Below are 15414 nucleotides of genomic sequence, written 5' to 3'. Positions count from 1 at the left end.
GGTTTGAAGTGAGTATGTTTTAAAATTTTTATAAAATCGGATGAATCACTTTTAAAATTAATCAATTTGAAATATTGAATATCAAAAAAATTGATTTTAAAATATTTAATTGTTAGTTACTTTACCACACACGTTCATTCAACATGAATAGAAAATATTGTTAGAGAGTAGTGATTCATAGTATGACAGTATAAATGAAGCATGACATTCACATAGGCACGTTGAAGCTTCAACGTGGAAAACATCAAATTCTTTCAAAATTTCAATGTAAATAATGACCACTATCCTAAATTAAATTATAAAATAATAATATATATGTATAATGAATATTTAATAAATATATAATATTTTATATATTAATATATTTTTATATAATTTAAATTTTATATAAAATATTTTAATATTTATTTTCAATTGAACTTGACTATTTTAATTTTTTAAATTTAATTTAATATATTAATTTAAAAATTATTAAACTGCAATGGTTGCTCTACTACTAATTATAAAAAATATTTTTTAAAATTGGTCCTATAAAAATTTTTTATCTATCACCAAATTAATAGTTAACATTCTGGGATCCGTTTATATGTGTAACATTTAAAGTAAAAAAAGAAGGAATACGTGGAAAAAGTATATTATATGAAAAAAACTCTCGGATTTTTTAAATAGGTGTGGACTCCGCTTGCCGAGAAGAACAGCCACCGAGCGATCGCTCGATCTCTTCCTCCGTTCTCCTTTCCAATCACAGATCATGAAGCTTGTCCATCGTGATCTCGTCCGTCGCGGCCCCGGATGCGTCAAGGTCTCCCCTCACGTCTTTCTTTTCTTTGATTTTGCGGTTTTTGTTATATTTTTGTGTGCTGATTTTTAGATTATGAACCCTAGATTTGTTCTGAAACCGAGAACTTAAGTTTCACCTCGCTTGGTGTTTATTCTTCTACAGATCGTCCCAGAAGAGGACGACGATATGTGGCATGTCTACAATCTGATCTGTATTGGCGATTCTGTTCAAGCTGTTACTGTCAGGTGTGGTTTCTTGTGTTACTTCTTCGATTGCCTGTGTCAGTGGCTGAAACTATGGGTCATAGACCATAGTTGCTTATTGTATTTTATATCGACCAGTGGGTTATATTTCTCAATTTACCTTGAGCCGGTTAAGTTAGGGGATATCTTTTAAGCTTGCTAGTTCACGACTTCAAATCCTACCGTTAGTCTTTCTGTTAATTCTTTCTAACATGATAAAACTTTGGGAACATTTAATTGCTGTGTGGAATGAGATCAATTTCCAATTAACTTTATGTTGAAGAATTAATCTATTCTTTATTGTTGCTCATGTTTTGGACTTAAAAGCATTTTTGGGTTCTTCTAAACTCTGTGGGTAATGAGTTTGTTGTCTCCTTTGTGCCACAGGAAGGTGGTACGTGATCTGGCATCTGGAGGCCGAGACACTGAGCGTGTTAAGTTAAAGTTGGAAATTAAAGTTGAGGTAAATTTAGTTTTATGAATTAATTGTACCATTTTGTATGGTAGTTATATTAAATGTTCCTGAGATTAGTGTGATGAACTTTTATCCATATTAGAATGTGTGTTTGGCGAATTGTTAAGAATGAATTCTTCCTGTTTGAACAACATTGTCTCCTTTCAATTTGAGCTGACCATCTTCATCCTCCTTAGGTCAGTGAACAACAAAGCCAACCTCCTTGAGCATTGCAAGCCCAAAATTTCTCTACTAGTAGGCATTAAACACCTTCTCTCATATGTAACTCTTTCCTCCCTCCTCACCGCTTTGCGCTAACTCCTCTCCTTGTGTCACCAAGTTTTGGTAGGTTTAAGCGTCACTGAGAATTGGTGTTGTCGTCCTTCTTTTTCATCAAAATCTTCTCTAAAACCCTTTTCTATTGATTTAAGGGACCAAGTGCAAACATGAGTACAGGCATTTTAAGAGGCGAAAAAAATTCTTTTCTTGCGGTAGGATCTCTCTTCCTTGTTTACATGGTAATTTTGTTAAGTTCGGGGTTCCAACCAAACGCCTTGGTTGGCTGGTTGACGAGGAGCACCAATTAAGAGGATAACTATCTTGATTGTGTTGCCACCCTTTGTCATCAACATGGTTTGGTGGGATCATTTTGGTAAGTGCGAGATGTATATGTAATTTGCATTGCTCCCTACAAACTAAAATGTGATGTATTGCGGACTTATGATTGTGTAGTGCGGCAACATCGAATCATTTTGGGGAAAGTCTGCCCAAGGTGGCTATGTGGGGTGTTGTGACCATGTTTGTGTATCTTGGCATTATAGAGACTAAAACATTAGAAGAGGGTAGTTTTATTTGGAGAACTGAGAAGCGAGGTTATGGATGAGTTGTTCCGTCTCGTGTTTATCCTCGTCCTAGGTTTATAAATGGTATGGGTCCTAACATTATAAATTTTGGCTCCCAGTTGAGTTTGGATGAAGAAGACAAGTAGTTTGGTCATGTTGACATTCATGACTATTTGTTGAGACCTTTGCTCTTATGAGGAATGAGAGAATTTTGCTAAGTCCCAAGGCAAGACATTAAGATTTAAACCTTGTGTACGATTTGCTCTAGGCATGGTCCATCAAGGGATTAGTACATTAGGGTGGTGATAGAAGCTTTGGTTTTGAAAGCGAAACAAGGTGAAATATTAGTTATTTAGTAGGTATTGCTATGCACATATGCTTATGTTGAGGATAGAATTTGAATGATGACCACTAATGTTGTTGGGGGATAGATATGGATCACCAGAGTGGATGTGTGATGTCAAAAGTTGTTAAACCTTGTGTTGGACTTGGAAATTTGTCATGTTCAATGGTGAATGGGGTAGAGGATTATGGAAAACCTTAGGAGTAGTTTGATTGAGATATTAGCTCTTTTGTGTTGACTTGACCTTAATAAAAGATTGTAATCAATATGTTTGGGTTGAAATCCTATCTTGACAAAAACTCCTTTAAATATTTTGTTATTTTACTTATGTAGTTCATTATTTATCTTGGATCCTTCATGTGCAGATGTTATTACGTGGTTGTTTTACTTATCACGCTCAAAGATTTTATTAGTACCTTCTTAGAGTTATTATTGTTGTTTAACGTTACTTAAATATAATAATAATAATTATTTTGCTTTAGAGTTATTATTGTTATTTAACAATGCAAAGATATATCTCTTATCTTGCTCATGCATGACTAGAGATTGACATTATGGTATTGATATATACTTATAGTAGCATGTTTGAAACATACATATCTTAACATAGAAAATTGATTGCGTACTTGCCATACATTGGTTAGGGTATGAGGAGTATATTACATGCATCTTGATGTATCTGAGGGGATTTTAGTTTGGTTGCTATAGAGTGCCCTACGGGTGATGTTAAGGCAAGTGATAATTAGGGCCACAAATATTTAACTAAGGATCATATGACTTTAGAGAGATTTTGAGTGTTGGGGTTGGGGTCATGGACCTTATAATATTTGTTAATACCTAACTGAAGACCTTATGAATTTTAGATATGTTGTAGACCTGTGATTGTTAGGTTCTACCTAATTGGGGATCACATGATTGGAGGAATTGTAGGTCTGTGACGGTTAGGTTTGTTGACACCTAATTGGACATCATAAGGGCCATTACAATCATGGTGGAATATGGAGGTTATGGTATTTTTTTTATCATCTAACTCGAGACTAAGTTACCTAATAGATAGTTTGTGGATTTGTGATGGTTAGGTGTCACCTAACTGGAGATATTGTGGACCTGTGATATTTGGGTATTATTGATGCCTAATTGGACATCACAAGGTCTTACAGTTTCAACATGATGCTGAAGTGTCCCCCTGGGTTGATATAGTGACACACTTTTTTAATGTTTGAGCATGTGGTTCTCACCTAGGATGTAGCATAGAGGTTTGAGATGGAGTTTGGCATACCTTTGAGATGGATAGACATGAGATGTTAAGGTGCATTTGTATTTTTGTTTCTTCTATTATTTTCTATCCTTATTCTTTGTCCTTTATGGGTGGTTATTTTACGAGGTTATTGACATTTTTTTTTATCTTCTGCTCATCCCCATGCCAACCTATGTGAGTTGTTAGATGTACTTCTACTATTGTTGTGATACCAATAACATTGTAATGTCCCTTGTGAACTCTTTTTTGACTGTGGATATTCCATCAACACGGCTGTCACAAATCTAGCAAAAATTAAAAAAAGCCATGGTAATAACTATAAATGCTTTGAAGTAGCTGACTCAGTTGAATTCCATTCTTTAGAAACTAGTGATAAAACAAAAGTATAAAGCACTATATTGAATGGTCAAAGGATTTGAGGTAACACAAGTATAAAGCAGCCCTGTCTTAGTAAAAGATGTCTGGAAATCATGAAAAAGGCAAAATGGTGAGATGGTTTGTTATCTCCTATGTTTCCTTTAAGTTTGGGGGGGGGGGGGGGGGGGGGGGGGGGGGTTATGTTAATTCTACCTTTGAGAATCTGTCAACAAGTTTGTGAATTTGAAATTTGTAAATAAAGCAATAGCTTTGTTCTTTCTGGAAAGGTCCAGTTACTTTTTTAGTTGCTCTAATTTTTTTTACCATGATTTGGTGCCTTTGCTAATAGCTTTCTCCATTGCCTATGTTGCAACTAGAAATAAAGATGATTTGCATCCAATAAATTCATGGATACATTTCTTGTTTCACCTTTTAACCTAAGACACATACATTTTTGTTAGTCTATTATACACTGTATTGGTTAATTCTACTATTATGTTTTTAACTTTTTGTTCTAGACAACACTCTCTAGTTTTACTGATAAGTATCACGCATTGCATTTTGGTTCATGTCGTATCTGTGTAAATTAATCAACTCTGATGCTGAACATTGTGTTTTTTGTTCAGAATGTGGATTATGATAAAGAGGGATCGGTATTGCGTATAAGGGGAAAGAATATCCTTGAGAGTGAACATGTTAAGGTACCCTCTTCCCTGAACATGTTAAGTTTTCTGAACTAAGCTTAGCTTTCTCACATGACCAACTTTCTAGAGTTGTTAATTTGCACCACACAGATTGGACAATTCCATACATTAGAGATTGAGCCGCATAGACCACTTTTGATAAGAAAGGTACCATCTGATTTTCTACCAAAAAATGTCAATTCAATGATCTTAATACTTTTTCTGTCTGTTGGAAATTCAGAAAATTGGCCCTGAAATTTCCCTATTTTAGATATAGCTACTGAGTATAAAATCTTACTGTACCCTAATTTTTATCTTTCTAGTTTGATATTTAGTAATAACATATACTGAATACATAAACTGTTTTGTTGCTTTTGAAACCTTGCTGCAAACTATTAATTTTATTATGTGTTTGATGCAACATGGCCTTACACAGGAAATCTTATTAAAAAATAGAATTTTTATTAGTCAAAAGATGCCCGTTACATTGAAGCGACACTGCTTTAATAGACTCAACCATAAATAGGAAAGAAATGCTCCATCAAACTCATAAAAAAAGATTCCAAGCCAAAAATTATTCAAAATTCAATATCAATTCAAAATTTGAAATTTAAATTGTTTGGCATCAATGTTAACAGTCTTTGTTGTCAAATAAATGGTGGATGAACCCTCCCATAAAGTCATACCTTGAAACAGTATTCTTTTAAATACTTTGCTTTACCCATATGACATCATTGTTCATCAGCATGGAAAATATTCTGATTTAAGTATTGTATTATTTTGTTGAGTTAATTATTAGTAAGATAGCTGGGACTTAATGCTAAGACAAATTCCACCTAGCTGTCCCAAATTGTTTGACTTACATTGATATAGGTTGATAATTATTTTGTTTGTGTGTGTTACTGTAATTCAGTTTTACATGATCATTCTTCTGAGTATGCACCTGCGATTCATTTTCAATTTTAATTGATCAATTCTCCTGATTCTTTAGGAAATTTGGGACTCAGTAGCTCTTGATATTCTTCATCAGGCTTGTGGTATGCTCCCTTAACTTGGACTTGGATAATGTTCTTGGTATTTTCTTTTTTTGTTCCTTTTGCTAAGTTGCTGTTTCTCTTCATAGCTATGTAAGGATCTCTTTTATGGCATTAGTATTCCTAATTGTTGCAAAATAGATCTTTTACATATTAGACCTTGGAATATCCATTGTCCACTTCATTCTATCTACAAAACCAGTGTGTGTGAAATCATGACATTATAGGACTTTTTTGGAAGCACATAACATCATAACTTTGAGTGGGAGGTCATGGCCTATCAAGATGTCAGGCTGTTTTTTTGTTTCTGCCTGCCTTCATAAGATGGAGAATTTGGAAGTTTAGAATCTACAAGAGATAAAGTATAAAGGGCGAAAACTTCCCCTTTTATCTAAATGATTAAAATGGCACCGTTTGGATTTTCATCAAAGAGACAACTCTCTTTTCCAAAATGCCTTGGTCGTCCTCCCCTCCATCGAAATTGTTGATGTGGATCCCCTGGTCTGCCTCTCCTCATTAGTTAACACATAGTTGTGTCTCCCTCCCCTTGTTTACATTGCCACCTCCTTGAGCTTGCTGCTGCAAATGTGTTCGAAGTTGTGTCCCTCATCGCATGCAAGGTCACAACCACCATTGTGACCTTGGTTGTGGCTGTTGTTGCTCGCGAGATCACAGTCTCTACCATGCACGAGGTCGCCACCACGTGCATGCGGCTGCGATTGCCCTCACCACCAGCTCCTTCATTGTTGGTGACCATGTTGCCTTCCTTCACGGTGCGAGGCTGTGTTCATGACCTTGTGTGTGGAGTCGGTGACTCGAGGGGGGAGTGGAGAGATAGGGGGGCGGGAGCGTGCAGTCGCCATGATTATGATGTCGATGGAGGAGGGGAGGATGATGGGTACATTTTGGGAAAGTGAGGTGCCCCTTTAATAAACATCCATAATAGGGCCCTTTTGATTGGATTAAAAGGGGTGCCCTTTTTATTTTTGCCCAAATATCAACCTACCATAATCAAGATAATTTTGAATCCTTAATTGAAAAAGGTCATGCTATGTTATGGAGAACACACAACCAACCATTTCATATATGAAATATAGCTCTTTACATCAAATGAAAGGAAAAGAAATATTTGATAGTGTAAACTTGTAATGGTTGCAATATGATCTTTTGAACTTCATTAATTTTGTAAGACTAAGTAAAAGTGCTCCATAAGATTTTGCTTATATCATCGAATGCTGTCTATGGATAGACACACTTCTTTTTTTTTCAATGTAGATTAAAAAGTAATTGTCCTTCTGTCACGGATAATTGGGATTGAAAATTCCATTAGATAAATCCTGTTAACTGGTTATTTGATTGGGTTCTTACATAGCTTCCCTCTGCCTTGACCATCATCATTTAATCTCTTCAAGACATAAACAAGTATTAGCCTATCTTTGCATCTTGTTCTTTATTTTTTTTCTTAAATTTTATCCTTGATAAGTTGCAACTAATTTATAGATCCTGGTGCCAGTGCTGACCTTGCTGTTTTACTTATGCAAGAAGGACTTGCTCACTTGTTCCTCGTAGGGAGAAGGTACTGATACTAAAACAATTGAACTTAGAAGTATCCTGAAGACACTTGCTACTTGAATTTTTTTGATTACTTATTTTACTAGAGACTACCTGTAAGCATGTCATTACCTACATGCTTTAGAACATTTTACCATGCACTTATTGCCATAGATCTTCTAGAAAGTGTTTCTGTGTCATTCTTTTTGGTCTATTTTATTGCTAGCCATTACTAATAAGATAATATGGATTACTCTTTACCTCAAGCTTCTTTTGTTTTGTTGCTCAGTCTAATAAAAAAATATCCTCAACATGGTTTGAGAAGTCACTTTCTATGCTACCTTCTCCGCTTATTGAGATGTTCAAAGAATTTCACATCACTGTGTGTGTCTGCATGCCTTGAAACTAACTAGCTAACTAGTTGATCTATCATGAATCAGCATAACTACTACTCGTGCCCGAATAGAGACCTCTATTCCTCGTAAGCATGGACCTGCAGTTGCTGGTTATGAATCGGTATGCTCTACTATTCAATGTGACTGGTCTTGGCCATGCCCTTTGAAGCAGAATTAACAGGATCTCTTTAATTTTCAGGCTTTGAAGAAATTTTTTGAGAATGTTCTCCAGGTAACTTCACTGTTTTATATACTTTAAAACTAATTTTATGTGGAAGTTATATCAAGGTTAAGTGAGAAAGCTTCATATCCATTCTGCTTGTTGGGCCTGATGAATGATGCATCTCATTCAGGCTTTTCTGAAGCATATCGACTTTAAAGTTGTCCAATGTGTAGTACTTGGAAGTCCAGGCTTCACAAAGGTTCGATCGATTACCTTCTATAAAACAACATTTTGAGCAGCTTGTCTGTCATATCTGATGACCTTGATGATTCTGCTACACTGCTATTTTCTTAACATTGGTGCTCTTATATATGTTCTTCTCTGGTTGGATTTTTTCCATTTATGCCAAAATTTCAAGTTTAACTTAAGAAATAGCTTTGTAAATCACAAGGCCCTTTACAATCCTTAAAACAACATATTCTTTCTTCATACGCTAGGATTCTTCTACTTATTAAATACAGACAACTTGATGGTTCATTATTATTTAAGAGAAAAAGTGAATAAAATATTAAATCTATCTCAAGTCTCAATTGTTATTAACAAAAAAAATTTGTCACCCTACTAAATCCTACCAAAAACAGGCTCCCATCTCAAAAGGTATTTCTAATGTCAAGTTAGCGCCATTAAACTACACTCATATTGAGTCTTTAGGATAGTACCTTCAGTTAAAATATGATTTATATGAGTTGGACAACTAAACTTACACAAAAGAAAGATTAAACTCAATAAATATTTATGGAGAAGCTGGTAGATCTATTCCAAACATATTCAAGGCTCAAGGAATCCTTGGATCAACAATCTCTCTTGGTTAACTAGCATGCGATTGCAGTCTATTCAGGCTAGCCCAAACAATTGACTAGGACTTCACATGATCATATGGTTCTTTAATGGAGATTGGTCATATTTCTAGAGTTTAATATTAGAACAACTCCATTTTGTCAAAAGGCTGATTCTATCTTAACATACTTATTTCTCTCAGGGACCCTTCGTGTGTTGAGGATAGAAGTGGGAGTAGCTTCAATGAGAGGTTAATACACTATAGAACGGGTATCAAGCTCATTGAACTCTTGATGTTAACACAAATGTCGAGGAGCATTTAAGATTATAGAATCACTTTTGTAGTTGAATTTTACTTCAGTGAGTCTATGCTCCCTTTTCACAGTTTGAGTATTGTTAGACATGGGTGTTTCTTTTTAGACTGAAACATTTTAGGTTGTTAATTTTTTTTCAACTTATTCATCTGTAATGCTTGAAGAAATTAAAATTCAATTTTGCACGTTTTCTAGTGCTGTATATGTTATTCAACTCTTGTTTTTTTATATTGCATTACAGGATCAGTTCCGTGACTACTTGCTTTTAGAAGCAGAACGAAGAGACTTGAGAGCCATAATAGAGAATAAATCACGCATAATTCTTGCTCACTGTAATTCTGGATACAAGTGAGTTCCTAGCTCTTGTTTTAGCTATATATTTTTTTTCCTGAGCAACACAGCCAAGGCCAAAAATATCTTTTAAGATTGAAATGAATACAAGTAGTAAAACCTTAGAATACAATCAAGACAAACTTACCTAAAAAAACACCAGCAACTATCCAACTAAAGCAACCTAGAATATTAAAGACTTCATCAGCAGATTGCCAGTGCCCCTATGGATCAAAAAAGCATAGACTTTCTAGCATACATTCTTACACAGCTGCTCCTCTATCCATCACACATCTTGAAGTCTATGATGATGCACAAGCAGAGTACTAATGCCTAATGGTAACATCAACACTGGTAATTTTAAATTTGAATTATTTCAATTACTTATGGTTTGTTGTAATTAAATATGGAGTTTGAGTTGTTTATACTTCACAGGAACTATATAAAAGATAACCTCTTCTTTTAAAAACTTGTCTTTTACTTGTTATTTAAAGTCTGTCCATGGAAGCTTCAAAATGTTCTCTTGAATTTTGTCATCGGTAAGTTAGTTGACTTGAATGCCAAGTACCTATTAGCACAAATCAAAGCCACCCACTAGTGTGGCTATTATTAATTTGTTAAAGTCCCTCATGAACCTATATATTAGCAGGAAACAACATCTTTATATTTCCACTCAGCCTGTGGCCATAGTTGCACTATTTCCCTGAGTTAAACTATGTTGGACCTTGCTTGGTGGTGATGCGTATTTGTTTTCACTTGTTTCGACCTCACATTTTGACATTCTAAGCATTTGCTTGAAACTGTATCATCAACATTTTGAATGAGAAGGTTTTCGTAATTCATTTTTTGTCCTTTTTTTTTTGCAGACATAGTTTGAAGGAGGTGTTGGATGCCCCATCAGTAATGACTTTAATAAAAGACACAAAAGCTGCACAAGAGGTAGTAACACGTTCAGAAGTAGTATGAACGTCTCTTGTCTTGTCTGTTTTTCAGTTTGTGCCTTGTTTTTCATATCATGGTTTCATGTTTTTATCCACATCTTTCTTGTGATAACTTGTTAGAATGTGTAAAGAATTCTTTTATTTTTCAGGTTCGCGCTTTGAAGGATTTCTATGCTATGCTTTCAAATGTAAGCCATCTTGAACTACTGCTGGCATGAGCTTTTCTTTTCAAATGAAGCATTTGTTTTTCATAAAAATGAAATCTTCATTTTATACATTAAAAGAAAAGATGGCATATGCAGTTCAAACCTTCCTTAACCTATAGCCTATATATAAATTATCCTTGTCACTGAAGGCTTTGCTAATTAACCTAAGAGAATTTAATTGACCACTTTTTGTTAGATTTGTCACGGCAGTGTCTGTCTAAATTAACAGTTTTATGCTTCTACTGGAGATGTTGAACGAACATGAAAGCCATTTAAAGAACTTTAAGCACATTAACATAAAGTCTTGGTGATGCTTTTTTCAGACCATAATTATATTTTGCTTTGATACCATCTCCTTTGAAAATGCAAACCATGTGTATATACAGGATTCTGCACGTGCTTGTTATGGGCCAAAACATGTTGAGATTGCACATGAGCGAATGGCCATCCAAACACTTCTGATTACAGACAGTCTTTTTAGGTAAAACATATTCTCTTACAGCTTCTCCATTCTCCATTTATGCATTAGAGTCATTCTATGTCACTTAACCCATCTGTCACGCTCTTGTTGCAATTATGTGCATAAAAGTTGTACTAGAATGATATTTTTGACATGTTTGCAAAGAATTGTTTAATTTGTGAAATTACCATATGCTTGTTGGCCTTGCCAGCTAATAATCTTGACAGTTCCTTTGTGATGATCTGATTAAGCAGAAATATACTAATCAATGGAAACCAGTTAAGGAAACATTTATCACAATGGCTCACCATATACTATATTATAATATCAGTTCTTTGTTAAAGAATAATATTTTTCCATCTTAAACAAATTCTCATCTTGCTTGTAAAGAAAGAAATCGGACTTCAAAGTTACAGACTCAGTTGTTTGTTGACAAACCTATAGGAGCTTAGCGGCCTGAACTTTTATGTGGCGTCACATATCAAGGCTACATTTATCTTGTATGTAGGACTTTGAACGAATTTCTCTCCCCATCTTGTTGATGGCCCCCTCTCTCCCCCTCTCTCCCGTTCTATCATGGTGTGCTTTGACACCATTTGGAAACCCTGTCTTTTTTGTCAACACAAGCTGATTAAGGTGAACACAAGGCAACTTTGAGTTTTGCAGAAACCCAATTGTAATCTCCTCACGGATGATCTTCTACATTATGATAAATTTTCCTCCCCTTGGTTATCTATAAATTTTTAATATATTGGTTAACCTTATACATTGAATAAATTAAATTTCAGATTATTAATACATATATATCATATTAACTCATTATTTTGTGTAGTTGATGATAATTGCAATCGCTTCAACAAGCACAACCATGATGATTTCTCTAAATTGATAGAGCATGCTCTCATGGCAATCGATGCTATGTGAGTATAGTTCACAATTTGTTTGATAGCGAAGTATAATTTACCATTTTGATATTTTCTGCTAGTTCCTTTTGATAAAGTGAGAGTCACTAATAATTGCATATATGATTGAGAATCTAAGATCAAGAGACTAAAGGATTAAGGATAGACTAGTTAATTTTCCTATAAACGATGTGACTTTGATACTATGATTGTGGTACCATTGCAACTTTTATAATCAAAAAATAATTGGTGGCTATTCAAAAATCACTTTTATAGATTGATGCTGGATGGTCAGATTGATTCTGGCAATGACATGGCTTTGGTACTATGATCATGGTGCCGTGGTCGCTTAGGTGCGATTAACAAAGAATGCGGAGACTTGTAGCCTTCTCATTTAGAACTTTGGTAATTAAAAAATAACTCGTGGATTATTGAAAAGCACATCATAGATTAGTGCCATAGTGTCCAATTGATTCTGGTGATGACACTATATTTTTAATGGCATTGCACCTCTTCTCTTCCCTTGAAAAAAATTATACAGTACTAGAGGCCCTAGTGAAGTACATAGAGGACGTTAATCACTTACAAGAGCACAATCACTATTGTAGTTCATAGTTTTTCTAATATCAGAACTGACCACTGCTGCAGATAAAACAGGTACTAAACCCTGTAAACCAGTTAATTTACAGTGGTCAATTCTAATGTCAAAAAATTAAGAACTGCAGTTGCCTAATTGTATTCTTGTAATTAAAATCATCTGTGTATCTCTAGGGCCATGGTACTTTATTATTTTTTTCTATGAGGAGAAAAGATTTACAATACCATTAAGCTGCAATGTGGTCTCATCACCCAAATCAATCGACACTGATACATAATGCACTTTTAGAGTAGTTTACAAGTTATTTTGTAACTGCCAAAGTTCTAGGTATGAGAGCTACAGGTGTTCTTTATTAATCACTTGTTGTTGCCATGATACCACAATCCTAATATCAAAGCTACGTCATTTATAATAAGCTTAACCAGTTTATCCTTAATTGTTAATAAGCCTCTTTTGATCTCAATTCTCAATCATATATATAATTATTTATGACTCTAATTTTATTGAAAGAAGTAAAATGTATCCAAATGGTGAGAGAATTACCATTCTGTGTTGTCTGCCAGTAAACTTTACTTTGCTGCCAAAATATTTGCCAGCTTTATTTAAATGGCATCGAGTACCTATGAGAGGACTCTTTTTTCTTCCAAGCACTTTCTATCAATTTGAAAAAACCTTTATGGGCATGCTTGTTGAGGTGGCCACAATTATCTATCCTTTCTTTGGCAGTTTTTTTGTCATAATTTTACAACACAACAAATACAAATATAATTTTGTATCAATACTCAAATTTAATTTATCAATGTATAAGGCTAACTAATGCATTTAAAAACTTTATCTATAACCAAGGGGGAGGAGAAGTGCAAAACTCGACGATGGCTAGTGTTCTGCTTGATTGGCTTGTTTTGCCGAAGAAGCTGGGATTTTGAGAACATGCTATAAAATAAAAATAAAAATCTATTAGGACAGATGTGCACGAAAGGGGGCCTCAACTAACTTCAGGTGAAGGAGGCCTTCACCAAGGGATCACTCTTCTTTCAGTTCCTATGCTTACTTTGTTTTAACTGGAGTTAGGGTTCAGTTTCCTGCATCTGAATTGCTGAACTGAGAGACGTGAACAATTCTGCCACTGCACCATGATTTTTAGGGAGGGGATACAGTAAATAGGCTTAGCAAACTTGAGCTGACTGACCTTTTGTACCCAACTTTCTAAAGTAATATTGCGGTCATTTGATGAACATTTTTTTGTCAATTAGTTCAATTGCATTTGAAGGCAAAATTTAATTAGAGTACTGATAACCAGAAAAGCCATTGGCATTGGGAAAGCGAAAGAAATAGGCAGGACATTTACACCACAGTAAGTGGGGATTTCATATGCTATATATTCATTATGTTGTTCTTTTCAAGAACTATATGTGACAATTGTTTGCAATTAGTCGCTTTTGAAGTCTTGGATTCAGCAAGTTCCTTCATAATCTGTTTGGTTGATTATCTATTTATACTATATCCGAATTTAGTATTGCAGGATATACATTTCTTTTGCTAATTATATTGCTATATTTACATAATTTCTTTTTTCTCTCCAGAAATTCTGACATTGCCACGAGGCAAAAATATGTTAAATTTGTTGAATCAGTGAAGGAATCAGGTGGCAATGCACATATTTTTTCCTCAATGCATGTATCTGGAGAACGTAAGTTATGTAATTGAATATATTATTTTCATTGTAACTTGTCTCTCAGCATTGTTCTTTCTTTTTCAAATGAACAAATCTATAACATGGTGTCCTTTTCCAAGTTACAACATTCATCAAATGAAATTTGTTGTTTCATCAAGTCTTTTGTGCTGTTTGTGTCGAAAACAGAGTTGGCCCAGTTGACTGGAGTTGCAGCTATACTGAGGTTTCCCTTGCCAGATTTGGAAGATATTGAGATGTGATCGATCAACCATAGGAAGCTTTTATGATACTAATGCAAGCTTTTTAGTATCTGATATCTATTGTAGAAAAAGTTATGTTGTTCAAGAATCTGATATCTATTGCAGGATTGTTCCTTTTATATTTAGTCACAGAACAACTTTCTGTCAAATTTTCTTAGATTCATAGGTTTACATGTGCATATATGATTTGAAACAATCAAATTGTGTGTTTTTTTTTTTTAAGTCGGGCCTAAGTTGAGGAAGTGGCATGGAGTGAGTACCTGATTAGCTTCATAAGGATGGTGGAAGAAACTATTTCATACAGTATGTCAATGCTAAATCTCTGTTCTTTAACGCATTCTGTGATCAATGTCCATTCTTTTTGCCCCAAACTTACCAGCTTAAATGTGCATCTTAGTGATCTTCATTTTGCTCGCTCAAACAATAATTTCAGCAAGGATTGCTTGTTGCAAGAATCAGACATTCTGGAACACAGGTAAATCAAGAACTATCCATCAATCCGAATGGCATGATCACAACTGAAAAAGTAAATAATCAGCTGTTAATGTCGCTGTGTGATCTCTTATCTCTTGTTTCCGGAATATAGTTGAGTTAATTATGACAGAGCAGAGTTGTTTAAGTGAGTAAGAGTCGAATGTCAATAAAATCGAGACAATGTTTTTTTTTAAAAAGAATCAATTATAATTTTTTGATTTATTTTTTTATAAATAATTATGAGATTGACTATATAAGATCGTTGATAATAAATTTTATCTTCTTAAGGTGATCTATCATCTCCAAGCTCACCC

General features: G+C 34.5%; 1 protein-coding gene across 1 annotated transcript; it reads left to right on the top strand.

Moving 5' to 3' along the window:
* Nucleotides 1-665: 665 nt before the first annotated feature.
* LOC141829441 (protein PELOTA 1) lies at nucleotides 666-14846 on the top strand. Its single transcript, XM_074716902.1, has 16 exons — nucleotides 666-802; nucleotides 944-1026; nucleotides 1411-1486; nucleotides 4904-4978; nucleotides 5072-5128; nucleotides 5952-5997; nucleotides 7495-7570; nucleotides 7986-8061; nucleotides 8140-8172; nucleotides 8294-8362; nucleotides 9496-9602; nucleotides 10451-10523; nucleotides 10675-10713; nucleotides 11118-11212; nucleotides 14275-14381; nucleotides 14553-14846. The coding sequence occupies exons 1-16, from the start codon at nucleotides 752-754 to the stop codon at nucleotides 14624-14626; spliced, it is 1137 nt and encodes a 378-aa protein (XP_074573003.1). The 5' UTR covers nucleotides 666-751; the 3' UTR covers nucleotides 14627-14846.
* The last annotated feature ends 568 nt before the right edge of the window (nucleotides 14847-15414 follow it).

The sequence above is a fragment of the Curcuma longa genome, chromosome 5 (genome assembly GCF_044706935.1).
Source record: "Curcuma longa cultivar G26 ecotype Majalengka, Jawa Barat chromosome 5, ITB_CL_G26_1.1, whole genome shotgun sequence".
In the NCBI taxonomy this organism is placed as follows: Eukaryota; Viridiplantae; Streptophyta; class Magnoliopsida; order Zingiberales; family Zingiberaceae; genus Curcuma; species Curcuma longa.
This window is presented reverse-complemented; position numbering and strand designations above follow the sequence as displayed.

Excerpts from the sequence above, each read along its gene's own strand:
- LOC141829441 (XM_074716902.1), top strand. The coding sequence starts at position 752 with ATGAAGCTTGTCCATCGTGATCTCGTCCGTCGCGGCCCCGGATGCGTC. Across the intron at positions 8,062-8,139 it reads CAGTTGCTGGTTATGAATCG|GCTTTGAAGAAATTTTTTGA; the intron begins GTATGCTCTACT and ends TTTAATTTTCAG. Across the intron at positions 11,213-14,274 it reads ATTACAGACAGTCTTTTTAG|AAATTCTGACATTGCCACGA; the intron begins GTAAAACATATT and ends TTTTCTCTCCAG.